The following is a 27,520-nucleotide window of genomic DNA, read 5'->3' on the forward strand; positions in this document are numbered from 1 at the left end:
CCAGTGGCCCGTTTTTCCTGCCTGGGCACGGCCATGCAGTTACCAGTCTCCAGAATGCGGCTATACCGGGAGAATGCCCTGCCCACACTGGTTTTAATGAGGCAGTCGAAGAAGTGAGCAGCCACCCCAGTTTCTGTGCAGGTCTGATCTGGGAAGAGATGTGGCACATGGTTACTGCAGGGAGATCATCTCAACAAACTACTTCACCTGCTTTGCGGTCTCTCCAACAGCTCCTCTAGAGCTTCTCCAGGTCAGAGCAATGCTCCCTGCAAGGAGCCATCCTACAGGCTCAAACCCGGGTGCCAAACATGTGGGGATGTCCCCAGGGTAGCTGGCGTGGTTGAGAGCCAGCACGTAGCAGTAAATCTGGAGAGACGGGGGGAGATGGCTGGTGGATCTTCAGCTCTGGCTGAAGCAGCAAGAGCCTGTGGATGCCAGCAGTCCTGCATCCCGCCTTTCTTTCTCAGCACTGTACCTAACAGGCTGGAGATACCGCCTGAGCAGGGTGGGACGCTGCAGCAGGTAGGGGCCCATCGTGCCTGGGTATGGCCGTTCGGGGACACACTTACCCACTTGCCGTCCCTCAGTGCCAGCCTGGCTGATGTGGCAGAGTCACCAGCGCTGGCTTCTGCCGCTGTGCCCCTACCTGGCAGCCCAGTCGTTAGGACAGGGGAACTGAATTCATTTGAGTGTCTCTCCTTCAGGTAAAAGGGATCGATAGAAGAGAAGCGTAAGGGCACAAAAGCAAGGAAGGCTGTAACCATACTTTAAGATACGCTAAGTAGAAAGGCACAGATAGTGCATAAAATAAGAGCTGTTCATTTTCTCCCATAATATCACATAACTGCCTCCAGGATGATAAATGGCTTTTATCTATCCTGTATCTGAGATAAGGTTTCCTTAAAAATTATCATAGTTATTGGAATATTTTCTTGCCTAAATTGTTCCTGACACTACCTGGCAATCCTGAGCAAGAGATTAGCTGAAGGTTTACTAAACTCTATGTCTTAAAGAAAAACCAGGATGGACCTCCACTCCATTTCTATAATTTACATACACATCACCATTTTTTCTTCAGGGCAATAAATCATGGAAGATGTGCATCCCTTTGCAATTTTAACACCTGAGAGAGATCACGTAATCTGTTTTTTAACCTCTATTTATTGGTTTCTTAAACAAATGATAATAGGCTACTAGGCTAGTTACTCTAATCAGGAAGAAAAACCTGTGCAGTCCTAGAGCACATATTTTATGCATTATTAAGAAATCAGGACTTGCAGCTGGGCTTTTGCCACCCCATTATTTGAAAAATGGGAGTTGAGTCATTCTGCGGTACAGTAAGTGTGATTGCTCCAACAAGCTAGATATCGTTTTAGGAAATCCTGGCACCCTCCTGCATTTTAATGAATCCTCTCATTGCTAAACCATCTCAGTACTTAATGTATGAGGGCTGCAGCAAGCATGACTGTCACAGAGAAGGCATTTCCTTCCCATTTTCAGAGGTCACAGTTCTCTTGGGTTTTGTATTACCTGGCTCAGGGGACAGCAGTATGTAGCTTGGCCCCACAGAAGGCGCTTTGCCCAATGTCTTGAACATGGGGAATCTAACACATCTGCAATAGGTCATCTTGATTTTGAGTGCTGCAGCGCTGAGCAGCAGAAACAGAAGCTATGTTTATAGAATCCTAGAATATCTTGAGTTGGAAGGGACCCATAAAGATCATCGAGTCCAACTCCCTGCTCCTCACAGGACTACCTAACACTAAACCATTTGAATTAGAGGATCGTCCAGACACTCCCTGATCTCTGACAGGCTTGATGCCATGACCACTTCCCTGGGGAGTCTGTTCTAGTGACCAACCACCATCCCAGTGAAGAACCTTTCCCTAATGTCCAGACTGAACTTCCCCTGACACAGCTTCGTTCTCTTTCCTCCTGTCCTGTCACTGGTCACCAGAGAGAGGAGACCAGCATCTCCCCTCCCCAGTGCCCCCCGTGACGAAGGTGTAGACTGCTGTGCGGTCACCCCTCAGCCTTCTCTTCTCCAGGCTGAACAGACCAAATGACTTCAGCCACTCCTCGGAAGTCTTGCCCTCGAGACCTTTCACCATCCTGGTTGCCCTCCTCTGGACACTCTCCAGTAGCTTTATATCCTTTTTATCCTGTGGCGCCCAGAACCGCGCACAGTGCTCCAGGTGAGGCCGCACCAGTGCAGAGCAGAGCGGGACAATCGCCTCCCTCGCCCGGCTGGCAATGCTGTGCTGGATGCACCCAGGACACGGGTGGCCCTTTGGCTGCCAGGGACACTGTTGGCTCATGTTCAACTTGCCATTGACCCAAACCCCCAGATGTCTTTCCATGGGGCTGGTCTCCAGCCTCTCATCCCCCAGTTTGTATGTATAACCAGGATTACCCCATCCCAGGTGGAGAATCTGGCACTCGCTCTTGTTAAATTGCACCAGAAAACAAAATGGTGCCAGGAGGTATTCCCCAGCCTTGAGGCAAACTGGGAAACATGGCCTGGCCATGTCTTTCAGCTTCCTGAACAAGGTGGCTGCACCCCAGCTGTCCTTGGCTTGGGCTAACTCCTTGGCTGTACCGAGGAATTGTCTGGGCCTGAGCCAAAATTGTGCCAGGGATCTCATTAATTAACCAGACAGATGTTCCTGTGCACACTGCCTGCCACTGCTTAATTTTCCAGCACAGGCACAGCTAGGATCATCGCCTGGTCAGTAGTCCCGGTCCAGCTGCACCATTCTCCTTCTTCCCTAAATGAGGTGTTTGATGTGCAGAAGCCCACATTAAGTGCCTTGAGAATTAAACTCCACTTCAGGAAATCCTACTGTAACTAAAGAAATAGATGGATTTGTTTTTAAAAGGAAAATAGAACCGGGGAGGCAGTAAATCAGAGACTCCATACAACACAAGGCACTGTCAGCGTGACTGAAAGGCAGTAGATTGAACACCAGCGTGCATTTGTTACAAAAGAAAGGGTTTGACATTTAGCCACAAGTTAAAATTTCAAATGTGATTTGGAAGACTGATACAAACCTGAACACACAAGGGCACAGAGCTGGCTTTCACTGTAGAGATTAAAACCCCCTCCATTTCCACCAGCCCCTCACCACCCTAGTCCTTCACCAGCAAAGCAGGCAGGGTTTTTTTTCCTGCACCTTCCATAGCAGCCTGAGGTCTGCGGGCTGTGCGGCCAAGAGGGATGCTCAAGGTTGGATTCACTGCAGCAGTCTCCAGCCCCATGACGGGCTCTGCAGGTCGGGGTGGGAGGCGGGCTCTGGGGCCAGGACAGGTGGCTCCCCGCAGCCCCACAGCTGGGGCGGTGGGAGGAAGGCTGTCACCGCAGCGGTGTCACCCGCCTGCTACCCTCTCCTGGGAGAAAGGGAGCTGAGCTGAAGGGCTGAACCAGTCACTGCTGGGGAGAGAGGTTCCTGCCCGCCCTGGGGCAGTGGGAGCCCTTGGAGAGCTGGGAGAGGAGGAAAGCAGATGCCTGGCTTGGGGCGAAGCCTGGGGATGGTGAGGGGAATGGCTCGATCCACTGGTGAGGCGAAGCAGTTCCTCTGGGAGAAAGCTGACTTGCCTGGCTGGAAGGAGGACCTCCTACACTTATTTTTTTCTTTTCCTCTCCTCTGGCTGCTTGCTGAGACCCTGTGAGCATGTTTGGTCCAATGCAGGGCCCTGCTCTGGAAAGGAGGGGATGCGGGAGCTGAGGCAGTGGAGAGGGTGAGAAGGGGAAGGAGGGCACGAAAAGAGAGAAGGAAATGCCAGGATTACAAGAGAAGGAACAACACAGGGACAGAGAGAGACTTGCTAAAAGCACAACGCTGGGCTGAGGCACACCAAGGAGAGGAACACTGCACCCTGCAGAAGTTGGAAACCAAATACAGTTATAAAGGCTGTATATCAGAGACAAGGAAGCGGTGCCATCTTGTATTTTAATGCAAAGTTTAATGTCAAAACTATTTTAAAGAGAAGAAAAAAACCAACTTGCTATATATATATATATATGTATATATATATATTTAGCTCTCGCCATTCCTTAGCTCCTTAGGGAACAGCCAAGGCTGGCTCCTGGGCATGGGGGGCAGACACCCCACATGCCAGCCCACAGTGCCCCAGCACGGCCGCAGCACCCCGGCGCAGCAATGGAGAAGGCACACAGCAAAATATTCACCTGAGACTCAAAACAAATGAACAGAAAAGAGCAGGTTTCACTTTCAGCTCTTTTAAATAAGTATCTCGCTAGATGAAAAACCATTTGCTACAGCCATTGCAAGAGTAATTTAAAACAATATGTTCTTTGAGCAGATGAACTAGGGAAGCCGTCTTCTGTGGCCGAAGTCCCCGGAGGGTGAGGAGGGCGAGCGCTGGTGGCAGCTTTTCCTGCAGCTGAGTCTCTCTGCCCCATCATCTCACACGTGTGAAGCACTGAACTGGCTTCCCGCAGCCAGATTGCTTCATAGAGCCCAAGTCAGAGCACTCAGAAGCTGCTCAACAGAACAGGTAGGAATTTAGTTTGGTGGTGACTTCTGCCTCTGCCAAATTCAGCTGAAATTTGCCAGTGGGCTGGAGAACATACTGTTCTTGCCTAAAATTCATTCCATAGGAAACAAGGCCAAAGTAAAGAAGGTGCAAATCAAAGACAACTGCTTTACAGAGAAGTAAAACTTGACCCTTCCTGCGAAAGGCATGTGTTTGTGAGCACCATCCTGCCTGAGGGCTGGCTTGGCTCAGTGAGCAGAGCTTCCAGAGCAGCCCCAGAGATGCCCCCGGGCTGGCATGCTCAGGCACCGGGCAGCCTGGGAAAGCCACACTGTCAGCTGCCCCAAACAAACCTTTACAGAAACCTCCGTCCTCCGAGACAGCGCACTCGCCGGCAAATATATTGCTATACAAATTTGCAGCATGTATCTTCTCCCCTAGTGCCAGTTCTTTTGACAACATACAAAAATAAAAAGCGGTCCATTTTGTTAGCAGTCACTGTGTACATATTTAGCAACTTCAGCCGATGACGCCAAAGTCCTCTTCAATAACGCTATGTGGCCAGATGGCTCGCAGTCACACATCATAAATTCCTTTCTGTGATTTCCATCTTGTATTTACCCAGCTCAATGTGTAACAGCTACTGGCATTGAAGGCTTCCTTTTTCAGAAACATCTGTGGTTTTGATAAGTCTTTGTAGGTATGGAAAAGCCTGAAGTCCTTCAGCTCCAGCTCTCGGAGCAGACTGTACCAGTACCGCACCACGGTGCTGTCATTGCCGCTGACCTCAAACCCGGGCCAGTGGACGTGCACCTCAAACACCAGCTGTCCTATCTGCTCAACAACATCCTCCAGGATCAGGTTTTCCAAAATTTTCCACTCAGCGCTCTCCATGTCTGCCTTAAGGACATCAATCTGCAACAAAAAATGTGAAAATGAGAGGCTTTGCAATTATTGTAATTAACATCTGAGGCCAAGCTTGTCCATTTTATAACATACATAGTTGCTCTGATGTATGTCCCTTTAGTGTTAAAAAAAATTTAAAAATCTCAGAACATCCTAGGGCTAATATGAACAACAGGTGAAGTTTAATGCTTGCCTGTTCACAGCCCTTCTCCTGCCTCCGACTCCTGTGCTGAAAAGCTTTGTGCCCTGAGGTGCCCAATGCCGCCGATCCTACAATCAAAGCATGTTATTGTTCCTTCACAAATCTTGTGGTGCCATCAAAGCTATGGAAAAAAGAAATACACATCACTAAAAAAAAAAGAGACAGGAATTACTGTTCCTTATTTCTCCATCACAAAATCCTGCAACAGAACAAAACACACCAACAGTGATTACTTGCACCACCACAGTAGAGCGGGGTCCTCGTGTGCCAGATGCTACATGCACCACACAAGGCAAGACAAGGCCAAGGTGAAATAAACACTACAAGCAGCTCAGGTCACCAGCTACCCACGGCCAAGCTGCTGCCTGAAGCTTTTGCAGGAATCACTAGGGATGCTGACTGAGGAGGACCAATTCAAAGGAGAATTATTCAAAGACTCTGCAGGGTTTTAAGAGCAGCTCCTCCAAAGAGAAAGGGATAAAAGGAAAGTAGCTATGGAGCTGCCTGAAGGAAAAAAAAAATACAACTAAGAAACAAGAGCCCTGTTTTAATTTTAGACCATTATTTAGTTTTGTCCATAGACAATGAGCAAAATAACTTCTCACAGCCCAAGACAACCGCAGGTTGATTTTCCTTGGAGGAGGGGACTTAAATGCTTGAACAAAAAAAAGAACATTTCATCAAAGTTTCACACCTGGTATAAAATGATGACTGCTGCAGTGCTCACAAGCTGCAGAGCTCAAGGGCTCACATTTCCCAGAGCTGAACAGGGGAAACTTTCCTCCGCAAGAGCGAGGTTTGCCTGTGCCACTTCCACCTGAGCTTCTGCCCGTCTGCTCACACTCAAGATGCATTTGAAGAGAAAACTGAAGACTTTATTTAGCATCAAGAATAGTAAAAAAAAAAAAACCAAACCAAAAACCAACGACAACAAAAAACACACACAAAGTAAACAACAACAACAAAAACCCCACAACCACAGGCCGTCTCGGCAGCCTACACTAACTCTTGTAGCAGTGTCAGAAAAGGCACCTGCACAGGTACAGGAGAGAAATTTGGGCAGACAGTGTAAAAGCATTGCCAAGGCAACTGCTTTCCTAAGCTGTGTCATCCCAGGAGGCCCCACTGGCATCAGGCTGTGCCCCATGGACCCCTCTGCCCAGGGCACAGCTCAGGGCTGTATATAACTTGACCATCCACTTCCATAGGTAGGTGCAGCTGAGAGGAGGAAGGCTTCCTCATATAGCTGTCACGCCACAATCTTCCCCACCCCTAACCAAAACCACAATGTCAAAAGACACTGGACAAGAAGTTTTAAGAGTGAATTAATTAATTTCAAATTTTAACCCCATGTCAAAAATAAACAACAGTAACTGTGTGGGCTTCCCACACAGGGCCTCTTGCTTCATGGCAAAGATCCCTCCACTCTATCTGGACCTGTAGCACCTGCGATGATCACACCTGGATGCCCAAAGCTCTGCAGTCTGTGGTCCCCAGTTGCCTGAGGGACAGACAAGACACAGGCAGGACTGGCAGCAGAGGGAAGAGACACCAAGACAAGAAGCGCAGAGGTTGAAGAGGCTGGGACCAGAGACTGATGGAGGAGTTATCCTCGGACTGAAGGTTTGGGTGAAAGACGCTGGAAAAAAGGAGTATGATGGAGAGCGTGGGCAGAGATTTAAGAGTCAAGGCTGGATGTAATGGAGGAAGAAATTTTAGTAATGAGGTACACCCAGAGCACAGCAGCAGCAATACAGAGTGCTCCTCTTCCTTGGGTTTAAAAGGGTCTTTGAAAGAGGGTCAAAACCAATGGAAGGTGAAGAGCTTGGTGCTTCCCAACTGCAAACGCATAAGTCAGAGAAGGGAGACAAGAGGAGCAATAGGCCCTGGGCTGTTCTCGTTCCCAATGGTGTAAAGGCTAGGACAGTGTATGGCTACTCCCACCTGTCTTACTACAACCTGGAGCTATGCCATGGGCAGGATAATGCTGCTACCAGTGGGAAAACAGAGGTGTTAGAGACAAACAGGGTGAAGCATCAGAAGGGGACTGGTTAGGAGGGTAGGACCAAGATCTGAGGACCCTGTGCAAGGCAGCTGCCATGGAGGGCTTGGTGATATCCTAGTTTCCAATAAGATGGTCACATCTACCTTCCCTTGTTCTCTCTCTGGCTGACTGGGGGGACTACGGTCATAACTGCTGAGGTGCCGAGCGCTCACAACCACATCAGCTGTCCTCAGCAGCTCTGCTCCGGCACTATGGATGGGCATGGGATAGCAAAAATTGGTAGGTGTCAAACACTTGCCATTTCTGTCTCCATCTGTAAAATGAGGGTATTAACCACCGAACTCCTGCTGAAGGGTGCAAGAGTTGTGCCCATGAAGGGCTGCGACACTTTTGCGGGACAAGCTGTAAAACACTGTGTTTTCAGAGCAGGACTTGTGAGAGTGGGACTTGAACGAGGTCCACAGTCACAGACCAAACAATGACAAGCCAAACTGGTGCCTGTCTGCTCATTAAGGCGGCATTGTGCCTCCTCCGCACTGGGAGGGCAGGGGGCCAGTGGAGAATGACCGAGGGATTACGGAATTAAAGCCCGTATTGTGGTACATCTGCACAGGGAGAGGAAGGTTGCACAGACAACCTTAGCTCTGGTATTTCCAAACTTGACTCCGTAACAAAGAGCCTGTCAGTCCGTCCATACGTGGGTCAGTGAAACAGTCTAGAATAATGCTCCTTTGGGTTCAAGAGGAGGCTGAATGTAAATGATGCTGCTCATGACATTTCAGCTGGGAAGTACTTCATGGTTGAGCTCACTTGTTTCCCTTTATACATTTAAATAGGTTACTTATTTTTCAGATAGCAACTTGCAGCTCTACCTGTAATGCAATTTTGTAGGTAGTTTTGATTCCGCATCGGTGTGATTGCCACAGTGCTGTGCTATCGCACTTCAGAAACCACAGATTTTTATCTTTGGGAGACTTGTGTAAATTTGAAAGGAGATAAATTATTCAAAACACTGGGGGAGGGGGGTCAGGGAGGGAATGTTTCTAAGTGGGTTTCTTTTGTTTTCCCATGATTTTACTTTATGGCAACAGTAGGACATCTTTTTCCCATGGTAATGTTTCCAGTCATCATCCAAGTTGGTTTGTTTTTCTCTCGTGACAGTAACTGCTCAGCAGGCACTCTGCACGCTCTGCACTGTGTTTGCGAAACTGATCCGAAAAGTGGCTGCTAACCAATGTTTCAGTAGGATAAAATGACTTACCGCAATAACTGCCTAAACACACACACAATACTAGTGGGGAATGTGCCATACACAGAATCCAGAGGCTCTTGATTACCTGTAGTGCCTCGCACTGCACAGAGACCCAGAGGGAGGAAGATACCTGTTGTGATGGCTTGCCAGGCAATGGGGCCAGCTCAGCCCAGAGTCTCCATTTTATGCCACAGATGGGGTAAAAAAACCAGCAGAACAGCTTTGTGTCAGACTATCTGAGCTAACACCGAACGCAAGTTTTGTGATGATTAGACCGCTCAGGAGATATTTACCCTCTGCGATAAGCAGAGCACTACTGATAAGAAATGCACTCCCACCTTCCAGATGCCTTGATTCAAAGAGCCAGTGAAAGGATTAGTGGACAAATCTATAAATTCAGAGCTCTAATTTGTTTGGGAGCACAGTCGGAGTCCGCTGCCGAGAGTAAATCCTGAAGGGCAAAGATCTACAGTGCCTGAAGGTAAAGGATGGCAGTCAATTGCCTGCTGGTTTCGAGCACTCCCAGACTAGGGCTGGTTCCTCTTATCTTCCACAAATCCTCTTATCTTCCACAAACTAACTAGGTTATCATGGAAAAGTAAAAAAATGTGGATTTTGTAATGTTTTCTCAGAGTTTAGCTCCCTTGAAAAAGCACTGCAGTACCGTACCAGTGACACCTGGAAAAAAGAAAAAACACAACACACACACAAACCCCACAAACCCCTTTCCTCATGCACAACCAAGCATATAAAACAGCTGAAAAAGCAAGCGTTTTAGCTAGTGAAGGTTAACACATACTGTATGAAGGCTCATTTCTTCTTTTTAGGGTAATGGCTTGTTACAACTCTGCATCACTTCCTAAAGCAGAGATCAGAGCTGTGTTTGCCTTCATTGTTTTTGAACTACCAGGGTTAACGGGGATTTCAGGCTGTGCGCTGCCCTGTGGGCACCATTTAAAGCTCCCTGTGGAGAGGAGTCAATTGAGAGTGAGTAGCTGGAGGAAGCAATTTAGCTGTATTACTTCCAGCAGGAACTCAGCATGTGGAAGCAGCAGCCAGGAACGGCAAAACCAGCAAAAGGGGTACAGGTCAGGCGAGGAGGATCCCTCCTTTTCCGTGGGAGCAGTTCTGTCGTGTAAGCTGGGAGCAGGAGAGCTGGTTATGGCTTTTGGGCAGAGGAGAGGAGCTCAGAACCACCCCATCCTCATGAACCCCAGTGCTGCACTCGGGGTTGGAGGCTGCTTCAGCAGCCCTGCTTCAGCTGGGCTCTCTTCAGCTCCCTGATACTGGCTTACCATTCTGACACCAGCTGTACAGCAAGACGAACTCTACTTGCTTGTGCATCAATTTTTCCTGTCTCTACCTAAGCACATTTCTCCATTTTCAGCAGACAAAACTCTAGAAAAATCTGTTTAATTTATATTTTGATAACACACAACTTTTCAGGTAATAAACAGGCTCTTGACTCTAGGGTGTGGTGGGTTTTTTGTGTTGTTTTTTTTTTTTTTTTTTAACATAGCTTTTCTCTTTTCCCATCTGCAGTCTTTCAGCATGATACCTCCCTTTCTTTCCTTTCAAAATGCCTCCAGCCCCTCCTCACCAGCAGGCAACAGCTTGGATGTTAAGTTCCTTTCATTCCCTTTTATTCCGAGCCGAGTCTGTAATTGATGGCAGACAGGATGCCACGTAGCCTAATAGCAAATTGTGCTCCCAGCAGCTTGCAACTGCCTCTTCCCCTGTGCTCCCTGCAGTCGGGGGGAGCAGAAACCATCCTGGCTCTCTCTGAGCCATCCAGCAGGGAGATGGGGACCGCTGTGGGCACGGTCTGAGCAACACAAGATACTGAAATCAGGAGAAAAGTCAATCACTACTGGTCAGTGATGTACAGCTCCAAACAGCAACACTTCTTCAAATTACCTGCCTTCCTACTCACATTTACCCCCTGCTGCGTGATGGTCCGTATGGCCAACTTCGAAATTACTCCAGGACAAAAGCATCATTTGAGCTTACTCACTCCGAAAGCGACAGATCAGGCACTTCTTGAAGTATCTGCTTAAGGCATCAAAGCCACAAAGCTGGTTTGTGCAGTCGGGTGCTTAACTGGTCTTTGGCCTTTTCATACAATAAAGGGCAACCATCCAGTTGAAGTCACTCATACAATACACATCAACGAAACAGAAAACCAGCAGTGAGTGCAGACAAGCTTCATTCCTCTGCTCTCACTGCTGATCCTCCATAGCCTTGAGAGTGACAGAATCTTTTTTTCCTCCCAGTTTTGGTGAAGTGCTTCCATGAAAGCGTTACACAGCAGGGGCAGGATATTAAGTCATTTTATGTTTACCACTTAAGCTGGAGAAAATGTTTCAAAATCATATTAAGAAAACTTATTTAACTTTCTCTGGCAGCCAACTGTCAGTCTAGCAACAGATTGCCAGAAGCAGTAATGGTCCCAGATACACAGGCATACCCACCCGGAAAGCTCACCCGGTGCAGGCAGGAGGCATCAATCTCAGCACTACGAGCATGTTGTCCCATGGTGAACTGCTCCCAGCACAGACCCACAAGGGCACCCCAAGTGACTCCCTCCCACAGCCACGAAGCCCAGGCAAGAGGGCCACCTGGCACTTTTGTTCCCCACTTCTCCCCTTGGTCTCTGATGCCAAGATATTTCCCCACGCACTCTCTCCATCTGGAAGCAATTTCTCTCTGCGGACTCATTACAGAAAAAGAGAAACCCCCCCAACTCCTTCAGTCCAGCCCAATTCAAGCCATGTCACTTACTGCAGTGGACAGGCATAGAAGAAGAGGCCTTTTAGCTGGCAGGAAGCTTTTTTTTTTTTCCTCCAATGCTACTTTAGCAGAGGACAAAATAACCTCTCGACAAACAACTGCCACCTGACTTAGGAGGTCATTATGGCCTGAAATCCTTTCTCCCTGGCTGCGTTTGGTCAGGAGGCTGCAGGGTTTCACCTGTGGCCTTCTTCTCATCACGAACATCTTTCTTCACTGTAGGATTAGTTCTTGGCATCTTCCCCGTCTTAGCTCACTCTGGGCACCGGACCAGCCAGAGACGGCAGCTCACTTGTTAATCATCTTCTGGTCATAAAATAATACATGTCCCCAAGCTTGAATTAATTTTCAGGCAGGTTTGATGGGTTTAGCTAGCATTATGCTACAATGACCTTAAAGGTAGAAGTACTGTGCTTGCTACCCAGCGAGACCAGGATTCCTGTACAGTGACCCAGAGAATAGGATCCACAAGCCCTAAGCATGTGGCAGGCCAGCACTATACACAGACAACGCTGAGGGAGAGGACTTCCCCCTCACAAAAATCCTGAGCATCAAAGATCTTGGTTACTCATCTCTTTAAACCAAAACCGGTCTCCAGAACAGGCAACAGGAACCTCACCACTAACTTAGGACTCAAACTGATGCTTTCTCAGAGGCAACAGGGTGAAGAGCCACTATGAGGACACCAGCCCGCAAACAGTGACCTCGTCGCCTGCTCAGAGTGGCAGCAGCTCGCAAGCGATCATCCCTGCTCGAAAACACTGTGCCCAGCTCCCATTTGCACCATGTTACCTTTTTCAATTTACACGGATCTTTTATTGTACAGAAAAAGATGAAAATTAGGACCATACCATGTCCCTCAATCCAGTGGCTAGATTGCCCAAGTGGGAAAAATCCCACCAGGAAGCTGCAGAAACCCTGATCTTAAATTATTTATCAGCTCGATCATCAGCAAGAGCTCTGCCCATCAAAGCCTGTGCTGCAAACAGACATAGAATCATAGAATGTCCTGAGTTGGAAGGGACCCACAAGGCTCATCGAGTCCAACTCCTGTCCCTTCATATGACAACCCCACAGTTCACACCATGTGTCTGAATATTGCACTTATTCCACCAGCAGCCAAAAGCCCAGGCTGGAAGCGCAGCCGCTCCACGCACAGCTCTGGCCAAGCACACGAGTTTCTTTGCAAACCATTCAGCCATCTAATCTCACAGGAGATGTCCCGCTGCCCGCTCCCCCTGCAAAGGGGGAAAATCTTTTCATTTCTGTTCTTTTGATCTTCTCTGCCAGACACTGCTGGATGCCTGTGGGAACGGATGTTTGCGCAAAAGAAGAAATGCTGTAAGCTGGACTCTCAAGTCTCTTCATTAAAGGGGAACAAACATTTGCCATCTGTTTGTGCTGCCCCAGCACCAAGCAAAGGCAGAGAGACCTGGCTCTGTCCTTACATCAGGTCACGTTATTCTGGTCTTGCTAAAGGTGAAAGCCAGCAGCATCACAACAAATGCATTACGAGGGGACAAGGGGGCAGTCAGTGCAGGAGTTTGGCATTAGAAGGCAAACAGTTAAGCAGCAATTGATACCCATGCCACACATGCAAGGGACAGAGGGTTTAGGCTACTGTAAAGTAGTTGTGCATAGTAAATAGTATTTTGGCAGCAAGACCTGCTATTGTTTATTAATACAGTGCACACAGGGGCCTTCAAAATGTTCCACCTTCAAAAATGTTCACCACACCTTAAAGAATATCTCTTGGAGGATGAGAACATGCAGCCTTCACATAAATGGGTAGCTCTAATAAATCTGGTGGAGGACCTGGTTTCCATCTGCACTAGCCAGTGCAATAAAATCCTTCAAGACTGCATCCCTTCATGGGAATCTATTTGTTTCACTCCTTTTCTGGTCCAAGGTGTCCACCTGCCTCTCTTCTTCTTCAATCTGTGTCTGCCCACCCTGGTTGCAACCACAGCAGGAAGAAAGCTGCACTTTCCTGAAAACGTGAATAAGGAACACCCTGGACTGCTTGCACGTCTATCAGATTTCATCTGAGACAGGCAGTGAGGAAAGGAGAGCTGCTGTGACTTTGACCTCTGGGTTTCAAGTTTTTGAGAATGGAGGGATACCTTAAACTGCTGTCAGTTCAAAAAGGAGACCAGAAAGGTGAAAGTATTCAAACAAGAGATGGCCAATTCCAATGACAAGAATTTGTAAACAATGACAGGAGGAGGTATGAGCTACTAGAGACAAACATGGAGGAAAGTGCTCTGGATAGGGCACTTATCTAAAGAACTTGTTAATGTCAATCACTCCCTGGAAATTGTGAAAAAGATGGGTAATGGAGAAAGACCAGGGTGCTTATGGGAAGGAGGTTGCTATCCATTCTCATAAAACCAAGTGTCATGTCATGGACCACCACCCTGAGCAGATATTCAGCACCTTGGCTGAATCAAAACCATGCAGATTCACACCACTGTGCTTAAGCCGGTGCTTTAATGGCTTAAGCAGGAGCTGGGGAGCACAAATACAGGTCTGAGCTCAGCAGGAGCCCTGCATCTGGTACCACTTTGTGAAGCAGGGAAGGTTCCCCTGCTCCTGCTCAACTCTGGTTTTGGTCGGAGGGTGGAACCAGGAGTGACCAGCTTCTTGCAGCAGCAGCGTTTCACTGATGCTTCCATGGTGCCTGCAGCGAGCGCCATGCTCTTCCGAATGCAACTGACACTGAAATAGTGGTTATGCTGCTGCTGCCATCGAAAAGAAGGTGGGATGGTATATTCGTGCACTGCACTGTGCTGGGAATGGAACACACGTTGTGCAGCCCTCTAGTAAAGCTGGGGGAAAGCAGATTTTTAACACCTGATGTTTCTGAAGGGTCTGCCTTAACAACAACTACAGCCAAAAAAAAGGAAAATAAACTCCTAAAAAAATCCTGCTTCCTTTTTAGTTTTTTTCAGACAAGAATATTCTTTGAAAGTGTGGGGTTTTCTGGGGGGTTTCGTTTGTTTGGTTGCTTTTGTTTTTTAAAAAGAAGACCTGCATAAGTTCTGTTTCAACAGCTAAATACTTCCATTACAATTCAGGCATTACACTGGCCCTTTTCCTAGGGGAAGAAAAGGCTACAAATCGCACCACATTCAGCCCACGTTATCATCAAAAAGATCTTTGCTCCACACCTGACAACTGCATACTAAACAGCACCTTCAAGTCCCTCCGTAGAAACACTCCATTCTTAACAATATCTTGAAAACTGCTCCTGGTGGAAAGAATTTAAATGAGGGGAAAGGAGATGTAGAGACCAAGAGAAAACTCCACAAAGGAATGTGTATGACGCATTCCGTGCACACAATCCGGGCAGTGGGAGAGGTGGTGAGGAGTAAATCACTGTCCAAAGACCTTTGCTTCCAGAAATATGAGGCTGTCAAGCACACTTCTCCTTGCAGCCAAACTCTTCAATCTATTTACAGTTAAAGTACTTCATGCAGCAGCAGCCTCAGCTGACTAAGCAAATGCAGAGCAATTACCACCTTGATTTCATTATCACTAGAATTAAAAAATATGTACATCCAAGAAAGAAATAGTGTGACAGGGGCTTGTAGATTACTCAGGAGCAATCATTACAAGGTTACAGAAGGCATCATTTCCAAGTGCAGCTGGAAACATGTGCACCAGTTCAATCACCCCTTTTCAGCAACTGGAGTAAAATTCGCTAACTCACTGATACACCCCTAAACAAAAGGGTCACACACAGCAACGGTTAGTGGTCAAACAGCAGCTTGCTTTAACTCCAAGGAAATTGGTCACATTAGACAGAAAACTAATTTGTCCCAGGATGTACAAACATAACCTCAAAGGGACTGAATGCCTGTGTTACAGGCAATATGTCTCACAAGAATTCATAAATCAAATTACAGACCTATGGGCAGATGCTTATTGTAGAATAACATGCCCTCCAGCACTCTGAGCTTTTGCTTTAATTGGATGACTTAAAAAAAAAAAAAACCAAAACCGTTTTATGGCTAGTCTGCCATTGTTGTTATCTCTGGTGCTTTCCCCTTTCAGCCCAACCAACACCACGCATATGAGACACATTTGCAGAACTTTGAAGTCCTGATCCTGACTTGTCAGACAAATGCTGAGCACAGACAGCATCTCAGACAGACGTATCCTGAACACAGAGCTGAGTGTGGAGTCACCACCACAGTTCCCTACATCCTGCAGGTTTTCCCCCTGTGCATGCCCTGAGGTTACCATACACCTGCATGGCAGGTTTCGCTCTTCCTGCATTCATTCATATCTTTCTCCTCCCACACAGAAATAGGAGGCTGGAGCTGAAGCAAAAAAACAAAACAGAGGAATGCACACAAGGAATTTTTAAGAGTGCACTCCTTCCCCACTGCTCAGGTCCCCTTTCCTATTCCCACCGCATCTGCCCATGCTGCACAGCTGTGCACCGCCAGCCACTGACACTGCTTTCGCCTGCACCAGAGCCGCGGCACACATTACCCTTATCCCTTCTGGTTTTCGTGGATCACTTAGATGCGCACACATTATCAGCGTGGCTCAGGTCACATCTGCTAGCATTTTCCCCCCACGTGCTAAAACCAAAACAGAACAGAAGCCCAAATACGCACATACAGTACCTCAGTACAACAGACCTACGCTGCTCACACGGTGATAAACTCCGATTTTTGGGAAAAAACAACCCACAGTAAATATGAAGCTGCAAATTGCTCTCCTAATTGATTAAAAATGACTCCAAATATCCAGTTTAAGAACTGCTGAAACAATTCTCTGCCAGGAAAAATAACTCGGAAAAATGGGAATTACATATCAGTTCTCTGGGTGTCTCAATAATTTCCTACGGCACCACTGAGATGCTTCTCGCAGGTCTGGGGAATGTGTTTCTCTCTCTCTTCTCCACTAATGGCATTTTCTAATGCTGCAGCAGTACTGGTGTTTGAGAATGTCTCAACATGTTGTTATTTAAGAAAAAGAGAAGAAGTGGCCACCAGTCTCAGCTGGACTGTCCCTGTGTGATACTGGGGCAAGTCACTCGAGTGGGATGCACCTCGCCCAGCCTTAGACATCTAAAACCGAACCAGCATTCCAGGCTCGCTTAAGAGAGCACAGAGAAAAGAGGAACGAACTTCTAAATGGCAATCTGAGAAGTGCAGCTCACATCATCCAGCCTGTTTTAAATGTCTGCCCTTAGATGAAATAAACTCAGGGGAACTGCTAAGGTGCAGTTTATGAGAGGACCTCTACAGCTATTTCAAACATGGAAATATAAGTTAATAGAAGTGAGTTCCACAATTCTCCATCCCCTGGCAGGTCATTTATTTAGACTACAAGCTCTCAGAGCTATGGTATTACATCTGCCTAGTGTGAAACGGTCCAGTGCTAATACAGGACTTAATATGCAGAGTAACTCCTACTATAAATAGGCCAGGACAAGCCACTTACTCTTTAAAAAAAAAAAAAAAATCAGCGATCAGTCCTCTGGGATAAAACCCTTTCTCTTGTGCCATGCAGAAACAGATATAACGAAGAGACAGTCTGATGTATCCACATAAAAGCAAACAAGATGATAAGCAGCAGCAGTGCAGAGATTTCCAAGGGAGGAAGGCAAATACAGCAGTCACAGCCTGAGCTGAGATCCCGTCAAGACTTCCGAACAGTGCTGATTGCTGATATTCCAGCTGCAGGAGGGGGAGCGAAACACTAAGAAGATGTTATGGGAAATGCAGGATCTCTCGTATTGGAGGAGACTTAGAGAATCTAGTACGATAACCCTACCAAAACGAAGTCTGTTCTTCACAAATATATCTGGATGGTAAATAACAGCTGCAGAAAAAGGGCCACTTAAGCCTAAAGACCAGTGATTGCACAAGAAAACTTAGATGTGAAAATAAGCTAAAAATCAGATGAAGGGTGAGTTTTTTTCCTCTAGAATTGACATTCTGGAAAAGACCCAAATAATCATAATAAAGCAAAGAAAAAATTAAGCCCTTTCAAGACAGAACTCCAAACATTTACTTAAGGATTTGTATGATGTAGTGATTCAAGAGATCAGGTCTCATTTGGTCTTGCTGACACTCCAAATGGAGCAAAGTGCACATCTGGACTTGAGCCTCCCCCTCCAGCAAGGTCAAGGGGGCTCCTCCCCAGCTGCAGCAGCGATGGAGACAAGGACTCACCTCCCTGCAAGAGCTCCCAGGCTTCTGAGCTCCTCATGCTGAGCTCAGGCTTCCACATCAGGACAGAGATAGGGCTGCAGGCGCCCATCAGCAGGTAGTGAGGACCTTCTGTGAGCTGGGATGGCAGCTGAGCAGAATTTATAAATACTGGTGGCATCCACATGTTGAATTTGCGCACAGCAGCCCCTCACTGAAAACTCACACTAAGTAACGCCCAGGCTCCCCATGAAATACCAAAGTCCACCCTTGCAAGGGATAATTGAAGTAAAATGATTTGTCTAGGTCAGAGACGGGTTCAAGAATTCAAAAGACTATTCTGTCCCCTGCAGTCCTGAGATGCGTGTAGTAAAGAGTAATTGCATGGATTTGGTTGCTCCAAAACTCGAAGGTGGGCTTTTTCCAACCTGGAGAATTAATTTTTTTATTTTGTTAATCAAATCTCCATGCACAACTAAGTTGCTATACAGTTTTCCCTGGGTTTTTATTTTACATTTATTTGTGTACTGCCAACAGATCTGATTTTAAACTGAAATGGTAAATCAATCTTCTTAATCTTTGATCTTTCACACCAGTCTTCACAAAACTAAAAGTGCAGCACAAAATAGACTCTACAGTATCTGCTTTAGGAGAGGAGCAAGTGATAAATTACTTGCCTAAAAGGAGATGAGGTTATTAATCAAAATGGCTTCAGGGTGTAGTGTTTTGAAGTTATGTTGAGTATTAAATAACACGTGAAAGGGGGTGGTTTTTCTTTTTGAAACCCTAAATCTAAGCCTATTCAATAAAAAGAAGCAGACACCTGTTAGTCATGTTGTCACAGAAAAAAAATCTTCATGAAGAGCCAGTGTAAATTAAAGCTTTCAAATCAAAATCATGACTCAAAGATCACTTTGCATTTATTTTCATCATAAACAATGACACAGTTTGGTTTCTTATACAATTTTTCAAGAAGACTTGAGCAGCAGGAGTTGAACCCAATTCTGCAGAAGGATGCAATTCATAGGAGTTATGCCTATGAGCACTTCCTGATGAAATGAAGGTTTTACTTTGTGTTCTCAGATTCCCCTTTCCAGCTTAATTTGTTTTCCAAGAAAGTGTCTTATCCACTCCTGAGCTATACTGTCAAGGAATGCAAATTCATAGTGCTTCCTGAAGGCACCACAGGAGATTTGTCCTACAGAGCTCCAGAAAGAGGAAAACTACTACTGAAGTAAGAGTTTGCATGTGTGAACATGCATGATTTACTCATGCATGCCCATTCAGGACAGAATGAACTCTTGCTTGCTGCTGCTGCTCAGAGCCTTTCTGTCAAAGTTTTTAAATTCTGCTTTACAGCACAACCTTTGGAATACAGAACACATGTAGTAGCTTGGTTTGAATTTCTGGTTAAGGCTTAAGGCTTTTGGTAGAGGAGGTAATGTTGGAGTGGAGGGAGCTTGCTTGCATTTCAATGTGGTCTTCCCCTTATACTTTTATTGCTTACTAAAATCCAGGCTACATGGAAGACAGCAACCTTCTGAGCAGGACACCGATACCACACACGACGCGGATCTATGCTAGGACTAGGTGAATGGTTTATTTAGATAGCCGAATTGGCCTCCTTGTAACTGCAATTCAGACTAATGATCCCCTTGCAAGACCATGGAACCAGCTGTGACTAGTCTAGAAGAGCCACTGACTCCCACAGTAGTCTTGTATCCAAGTCAGGACATTACAGTGTGGATGAACAGACAACCACATAATTAAGAAACTGGTTGGATGGTTGGGCTCAGCGGACAGTAGTTAATGGGTTGTGCTCTACTTGGAGGTCTGTTACAAGTAGGGTGTCACAGGGTCTATACTAGGATTTGTCCTGTTTAACATCTGTACCAGTTACCTAGAGGAGGTGTTAGATGACACTCTTGCCATGTTTGTGGATGACATCAAATTGGTGGGACCAGTCATTACACACCCTCAAGGGCAGAGGTGCCATCCAGAGGGACCCGGACAGGCTGGAGGGGTGGGTTGACAGGAACCTGATGAGATTCAACAAGGACAAATGCCAAGTCCCACACCTGGGAAAGACCCACTGCAATGATACAGGCCAGGGACTGCCTGCCTGGCTGGGGAACAGCTCTGAGAAAGGTCCTGGGGCTCATGGTGCAATGAGGGCCAACAGCATCCCAGGATGCATAAGCAGGGACATGGCCCACAGACCAAAGAGTGTGATTATCTCCCTGTACTCAGCACTTGTGAGAGTGTATCTAGATACTACATCCAGTTTGGGTCCTCACAACACAAGACAGACAATGATAAACTGAGATGAGTTCAGCTGGGAACCACCAATATGGTTGTGGACTGGAACACTTGCCCTGCAAGGAGAAGCTAGGGGCATGAGCCTTGCTCAACCTAGGCAGGAGAGGGCTTTGTAGTAGGGGACTAACAGACTGTAGAGCCTACGAAGAGGTCAATATGACAGCAGAGACAGGCTTTTCAGTAGTGCACAGATGTAGGACAAGAGACAACGGGCACAAATTGAAATTGGAGGCTTTCAGACTGGATATAAGGAGAAACTTCTTCACAACGAGGTCAAGCCAGACAACAGCTGGCCTAGAGAAGCTGTGCAGCCTCCATTCTGGAGAAGACTCAGTGGTTTTCAAGACCAGTGTAGGATAAAGCCTTGAACAACCTGGTCTGACTTCACAGCTGGCCTTGCTTTGAGCAGAGGATTGAACTACAGGCCTCTCAAGATCCCTTCTGACTTGAATTATCCAGCGACTCTGTACAAAGTTCCTCATCCAGCGACCACTAATCCATGGGTAACACCAGCACTGTAGCATCCTCACCACAGCAGGTAGTTAGAGAACACAAAAGTGAAACCTTTCACAAAGTTGGACTCCACTGCAATAAGAGAGTCTTGTGCATTCAGTGGCATTCTTCCTTTTTTTCCACTGTTCATCAGCAGTGTGCTACAGTGTGCACGTTCAGCAAAAAAATTGTGGGGAGGGAAGGAAAATGAACAAGATTAATTTTTTACAACTTTATCCTTTCCTGTGGCGAATAAAATACTGCTCTTCTCAGAAGATACACCAGTAAATTTTCAGCTTAGATATGTGTACCAGGAAGCAGGACTCTCACAACATCCTCTGTTGATTATTCCAGGGCTTAAAAGATTTCACACTCTAACAGTTCCCCAAAATACTCCGACTACGTTTCCTTTGTCAGTCTCATCCTAATATAGTACTAGATAAGTCTTCCGCCTCCAGGCTATTTAGAATTGAGGACTGTTATGCTACACAGCCAATTAGAAAGATCAAGTTCTTTTAATCTTTCCTCAAATCCACTCTCACACCAAAAACCTGTTTGTATTTCTTGCCATAACATCAGGATGGGTTTCCCTTTCTGTGGGTGAGGTCCAAGTACTGACTGCGGAATAGTAGGTGTGCTCTCATCCAAGCCAGAGTGTAAGCAAGCCCATCCAAGTTCTTTGATTCTCTCGCACACAAAACCCCCAAATTGCACATTTTCTTTTCAAGGCTACAACAGCAAGAACTCCAGGAGGCCTTCTCTGTCCTTTCTTCATCAGCCTGATCCAAAGTCCCTAACACCAGTGAAAATAGTCTCAATCCCTTGGAGGGGCTTGGATCAAGTCCCAAACATTAAACAACAAAAGCAAGGAGAAAATGAGGCATTAGCTTCAAATGTAGCTGCCTGGAATTCTTGCCTTGAAGTGGGGACAGAAGGATTTTGAGGGTAGGTAGAAGGATTTTCAAAATTAAAAAGAATGGGACAAAGAGCATGTTTTAACTTTCTAACTGAAAAAAGTGCTTTGGAAAATATTCTGTGAAACTGTTTCGAATTAACTTATTTATTCAGCCACGGGAACATTCCACTCACATTCACCGGAAGAATGAAAACCTGAATGTCACAGTATTTACTTGGAGCTTTTCTGTGTCTTTATGCAACATACAACTTCTCAGGGTGCCTTCCAAATTAAAGACAAATTGAACAGAACAATGTGAGGAGGGTCAGCCCATTCAGGTATTTCACGAATAGGAAGTAACGGAAGACTGTAGAATGTATAACAGCTTCATCCTCACCAGAAGAAAGTCCTGACTTTACTAATGCCATAGTTTTGCACAGGGGAGCTACTCGAATGCACATAGAGCAAGAGGCTGTATGCACTGTCCATAAGGCGACAACACACTTAACCAAATCCTATGCCATGTGTATACAGCTAGAGAAAAACCTGATCACACTTGTTACATGTGAATTATGTTATTCGGTTGCCCTTCAGCCAGCGGCTTTCATGTAAGACACCTTTTGCCCAGAAAGTTATATACTAAGACTTCATAGCTACACCCTCCTCATTCACAGAAGGTCTTAAAATCACTCCATGTTGTCATGATAACCTGGGAACTGACTGTTCTCAGCAGGCCTGGTATATCAAAACACTCATACTTTTTCTGGATCAGGTCATTAATCATTTGTTCTGTGACTAACTCTTCTAAAATTAAAAAAAAAAAAAATCAATGTGAGGCACACATCAAAAGAAAGGCATCTCTCTCTCCAGATGTTTCACTAATGCATGGCCTAGTATAGTTACAGTATGACTAAGAAGTAGGAAAAAGCTTTTTTTTCAGCTCTTATCTTCAAAATGGTCCAATCGGTAGAGCTGAACCGAAAAGAAAATAGAAAAGCAGGGAATAAACTGAAAAAGACATCTTGCATTTTCTAATAACAAACCAAACAAACATTGCACTGCTTGCTCTGTAAATCTTATGGAAAAGTTCCTCCTTAGCTCAGACTGCCTATTTCTTAAAACACAAAGACAAGCAGACCTAGCTGCAGGCAATGAAGTATATTAGCATTTGAATTCATGCTTGAATATCCTCTGAAGGAAAAAGTCTATTAAAAGCAACCTAAGGGACCTCCTCGAATGTATTCTGGCAATGGTTATTCGAGCCTTTAAGACATCTAATGTCTTTACAGTTCCTCAAAAATAAACTGAGATCTGTTTAAAAAAACCCACAGATCGCTGCCAATTTCAAAACAGGATGTTTTTGTTGTTGACAACTGTAATTAGGACCAGTGACCTTCAAAATGTAAACAGCACATCCATTGCCTCTTCTAATTACTGCTGCAAAGATTTTTTTCTCTTTCTAAACTTGGCTGTATGGGTAGTTCAGCATTCATACCCAGGCAACAACCGGAACTTCCACAGGACTGAAAACGCAAGCACCCAATGTCACCAGCTAGTTGAAGAGAATACGAAGGGAGTAGGATGAAAGTATTTAGTATATGGCTAGTGATTTAAAATCAAAGTGGCTGTTATAAGCACACAGAAAAAGCAAAACAGACAAGGCACCCCTACAAGAAATGTATTATCAGTATTTCTGAAGAAAGGCCCATTGTCAGGAGATGTCCTTGGAAAATGCCTGATCTCCTGAGACACCAAGGACGAAGACCTGCAGCATTCCCAACACCCAACCCTGCAGTCAGAAACCTGATGCAGGAGTCCTCACCTTCTGATGACCGAATTCATTCATTATGGTGCCCAGCTTCTTCGTGTTGCTGTGAAGTTTATGAGCAGCGATGGCTGGATTGGGATCCCTCCAGTCGATGGAGAGGCGGTGATACCAGAGGTGCCGACCCTCCTGAATGTGTGCAGACTTGATGCTGGGGTCAAAGCGATGCACCTCGCATCCACTGTTGGCCATGCTGGTCTCAAACTGGTTGTCATCACTGCCTAGCCTGCAAAAAAAAAAAAAAACAAAAAACAAACCACCACCAAAACAAACAAACCAAAAAAAAAAGATGAAACTACTAATGCTGCAAAAAGAACTATTAGTGAGTAGAACATTCTGATGATTCATAGTAAAAGAAGGTAAAATCCAACCGATTTGTTTCTGCAGCAAAGTGGTGGAGCTGTCGTGCTCCTTCTCAGGGTATATCCACAGACTGAGCACAACCTAACCCTCATTCTGACAAGATAACCAGAAATAAAGCTAAGAGTCCAAAATAATCCCTGCTGAAGAACTGGAACAAGTTGTTAAAGGAAATTTAAAGGAACATGTGTTTTTTTCCCAATGTCACAGTCATAACTGACCTTAAGAAACTTTTAATTAATTTTTCATTTATAGAATGAAACTACTGGAGTGGATTGGATGAACTAACCTCACCAGAAAATTCAAGCTCAATGCAATATACTGCATATAATTATCAGAACAAGAACTAAACCACTTTTAGCCAGGCCAATAACCCTCCCAAAGAGCTTTTTCTTAATTCAGAAGTTGACATCATTTATAAGAAAGTAAATTAAAAGTTAGAACCTTTGTGCTGCCATTATTCCTCTGTTTATATTTCATATTTTTATATATTCCTCTCTTTTCAATTTGCCTTTTCTTAACAAGATTACAATACATTCCTTAGTCCCCACTGTGCAAACTTCCAATAACCAAGCCATAAGCAGGACAGCAAATACTGTATACAATATTGTTTTGTTAAAATCAGGCACGTTTCCCACTGTGTCTATAGTCTGGTGTCACCAAATGAGCCGTAATGGCCACCAATAGGGTCAAGACACCAGAACCAAATGCCTCTCTCTGCACAGGCAAATACAGATAAAAAAGCAATTTTAAAAATAACCCCTTCACAACAGCAGCAGTTTTTACATGGACTTAAGAGTATGATTGCTGCTAATTTCGCAAAGACCTCAAAGAAGAAGAACAGCTAATAGCCCCATCATACAGCAGTGTTGTCTCAGTCCCTGTCTCTGCAAGGAGATGATGTGTTCTACAAGGCTGTGCCATATTCCTACCTCCTACAGGCCATTGGTTCACACAGGGTACACCAAAAGAAAAAAAATACTGGTATTTACCATTGCAATCACACATGTGGACCACAGACCTTACCGTGGTGTGAACCTGAAACAACTCTGGCTATTTGCATCAATACATAAAACACTATAAATCATGCTACACTATGATAAGTCAATCAATTGACATAAAGTGTTTCACACAGATAACACACTGATAAACTAAAATGAATCCAATTCTTGAAACGACGTTTGGAAGAGCATGCGTTTTGGAAGTTACCAATATGGTATCACATCCGCTGTAACACTGGCTAAGCACCATGTAATGATGCCCTATAAGAAGGTCTTCTCCTCAACCACCTTCCCTTCCAGGCATCCTGGGAAAGCAGGAGACAGGCTTTGCAAAAACAGCCCAGCATGCTGTGAAGAATGACTCTATTTCACAGGATTCCAGCCCATACAGATGTGTAGGAGGAAAAGACGAGTTTTCTTTTAATACGTTCAACACACATTAGGAGAAAAGTTCAGAAGTTAACCAAGTGAATCGACATATTTGTTTGCAAGTGGCTTTCTACAGAAGGCACACTGATGAACGAAGAGCAACGTAATCTCCTAGGAATGAGAAGCTGGCTAAAAATGAACAAAATGTGAATTGTTGGGACTGTTACAGCATTAGAGTGATGAGCCTACCAGCAACTGACGGAGATACATGTCCGTGACACTTCTAACAGTGCCAGCTGGTGCAACCGAGAGGGCCAGATGCTTTTGTTGCAGACAGACCTCAGGCTGCCTCCAAACAGAACGCTGCTCGTGTGGACTGCAAAGGGAGGTTCACAGCCGTGCAAAACAGAAATAGCAAATAGATGAGGGTGAAGAAGGTGCTGATATATCTTCTAGTACTCTGGCTACCAGCTCACATTTATGCCTGAAGAAGAGATCTAACCAACAACAAATATTTCAGACAGAAAATAAGGTCATGTCCGAAAGAAGTGGTTTGAAAAATTCCTGGCTCACATGTCATCATGCTAAGGGATAATGCAGCATGAAAAAGGTAAACAAAGGAGGTCTCCTAAGAAAGATTTTGTGTTACTTAAAAAGGAACCATGATATTAAAAGAAAGGTGTGGAGGTCATGGAAGACTAGAGAGGCCATTCCTCACTGTCAGGATAGAGCAGCTGCTGCCTCCAGCAACAGCAAAATAAAAAAGTGCTAAAGAAACTGACCTATTTTTACTGTAAAGTAGAAGCGAGCTTGGTTCCAGGGTCAGCGTCGCAGGCAGTGCCCCGCAGTGGGGGCAGAGGTGGGCTCTTGAAGCAGCAGCAACAGCCCCCTGCCTGCAAAGGGAAAGGGGCAGCTCGCCAGCTCCGCGGGGACACTGACCCAGCACAGAGCGCAGCAGGACACGGTGTCCCTTGGCTGTCCCCTGCTCCCCGGGTTCGCCGAGGGTCACGGCACACAGAGCCTCGCGCTCGGAACGAACGCCGAGCGGCAGCTTTGGCACCGCACCGAGCATCGCGCCGGCCCCTGCCACGTCCTGGAGCGCAGCAAACACAGAGGTGGCACAAAAACCGCTTTGTCACCTCCAGCACAGCGCTGCTGGGCACCTGGATCTGGATACAGCCTGATCACTGCAGGGACTCCAGCTCCCACAGGGACCACAGGACGGAGGTGTGAAAACACACACCTTAAGGTCCAGCTTTCCCTTTCTGTGCTCCCTCTCCCCTCCTTTTTCCCCAAAGGAAGATAACTGAGCTCTCCACCTCAGGAAACAAGCAGCATCCTGTCTGGATCCTAAAGCCTCAACACTTTAAGATCCACCTGAAAGGGCTCTTATGCAGTACTGCAGCCAGGCTCTTTAAACATCAACCAGTATGTTTCTGAAATCCTGTTCACTCATATTACCCCAGCTTGAGTGCCTGCCTGTGGTGTTTGTAACAGACTTAATCTGAGCAGATTTAGCACTAATAACTAGAACTCACTAATGCATATTGCAATTATGTGTCATACTGGGAAATCCTGTGCCCCAAGCAAAAACACTGCTGCCTCTCAGTAGTGGAGGCAAGTAATACTAATCTAAGAAGACCTTCAGATGTTTCACTTGCTCCCACTCACAAGTAACCTCTTCTATAGCATTCAAGAAGGCAAAGCCTAAGCAGCATGTTTTGTTCCATTTTTAATGATATATGGATTTAATTCAGGATTCCCAGTAACACTCACACTGAACTTTCACATTTGTCCTCCATCTATCCTCTCCACAGAGAATGTTCTTCATTGGAAGCAGCTGCTTCCCTTTCGCTCTTTATGAACTGTTTGAGATAACAAAAATGTTTAAAGGGGGTTTTTGTCTTACTCAGAATAAAATTACCTTTCTGCCTGTCATAAGCTAAAGGAAGCAGGTCTGAGAGAAGAATTATGCAGTAACAAGCTCCAAAGGCTGCAGAAGTAAACCAGGGGATTGAAGACTGCTCCTCCTTAACCTCAAATATTTTCCTTTTGTTTTTTAGCTGTTTCATGTGATGGTTGGGTATTTACTGCACATGTGTATCTTATGATTGATGGGAGAGCCAACATCAATTTCAATCTCTACTAAGCCCTACTATTCCATCAGTAGAGAAAACCTGGCATTCAGGCTCCCTGTACCATATCCAAAACAGCACCACATATAATGCACTGGTATACACGAGCTAGCTCAGATTTATTCAAAACTATTAGCAAGTTACCTTTGTGCTGGTCAGCTTTGTGCCAAATCTGCATTTCCTAGCACAGATTAAATCAACTCTGCATTGTGTCTACCAGCCAATTCAACAGAAATGCCATTTTCAACCCACACTTGCTCCATAGCAAAAGGGAAGAGAGACATTAATACAGGAACTCAGGT

General features: G+C 45.7%; 1 protein-coding gene across 1 annotated transcript in view; it reads right to left on the minus strand.

Moving 5' to 3' along the window:
• Window positions 1-4,000: 4,000 nt before the first annotated feature.
• METTL24 (methyltransferase like 24) overlaps window positions 4,001-27,520 on the minus strand; it is a 50,860-nt gene continuing 27,340 nt past the window's right edge. The window contains exons 4-5 of the mRNA XM_065632203.1: window positions 23,351-23,579; window positions 4,001-5,412 (exon numbers count right to left, since the gene is read on the minus strand). Of these exons, the coding sequence (XP_065488275.1) occupies window positions 5,074-5,412; window positions 23,351-23,579 (568 nt within the window). The 3' untranslated portion in view covers window positions 4,001-5,073. The remainder of the gene's footprint in view (window positions 5,413-23,350; window positions 23,580-27,520) is intronic.

This window comes from Caloenas nicobarica, chromosome 3 (assembly GCF_036013445.1).
Source record: "Caloenas nicobarica isolate bCalNic1 chromosome 3, bCalNic1.hap1, whole genome shotgun sequence".
Lineage (NCBI taxonomy): Eukaryota > Metazoa > Chordata > Aves > Columbiformes > Columbidae > Caloenas > Caloenas nicobarica.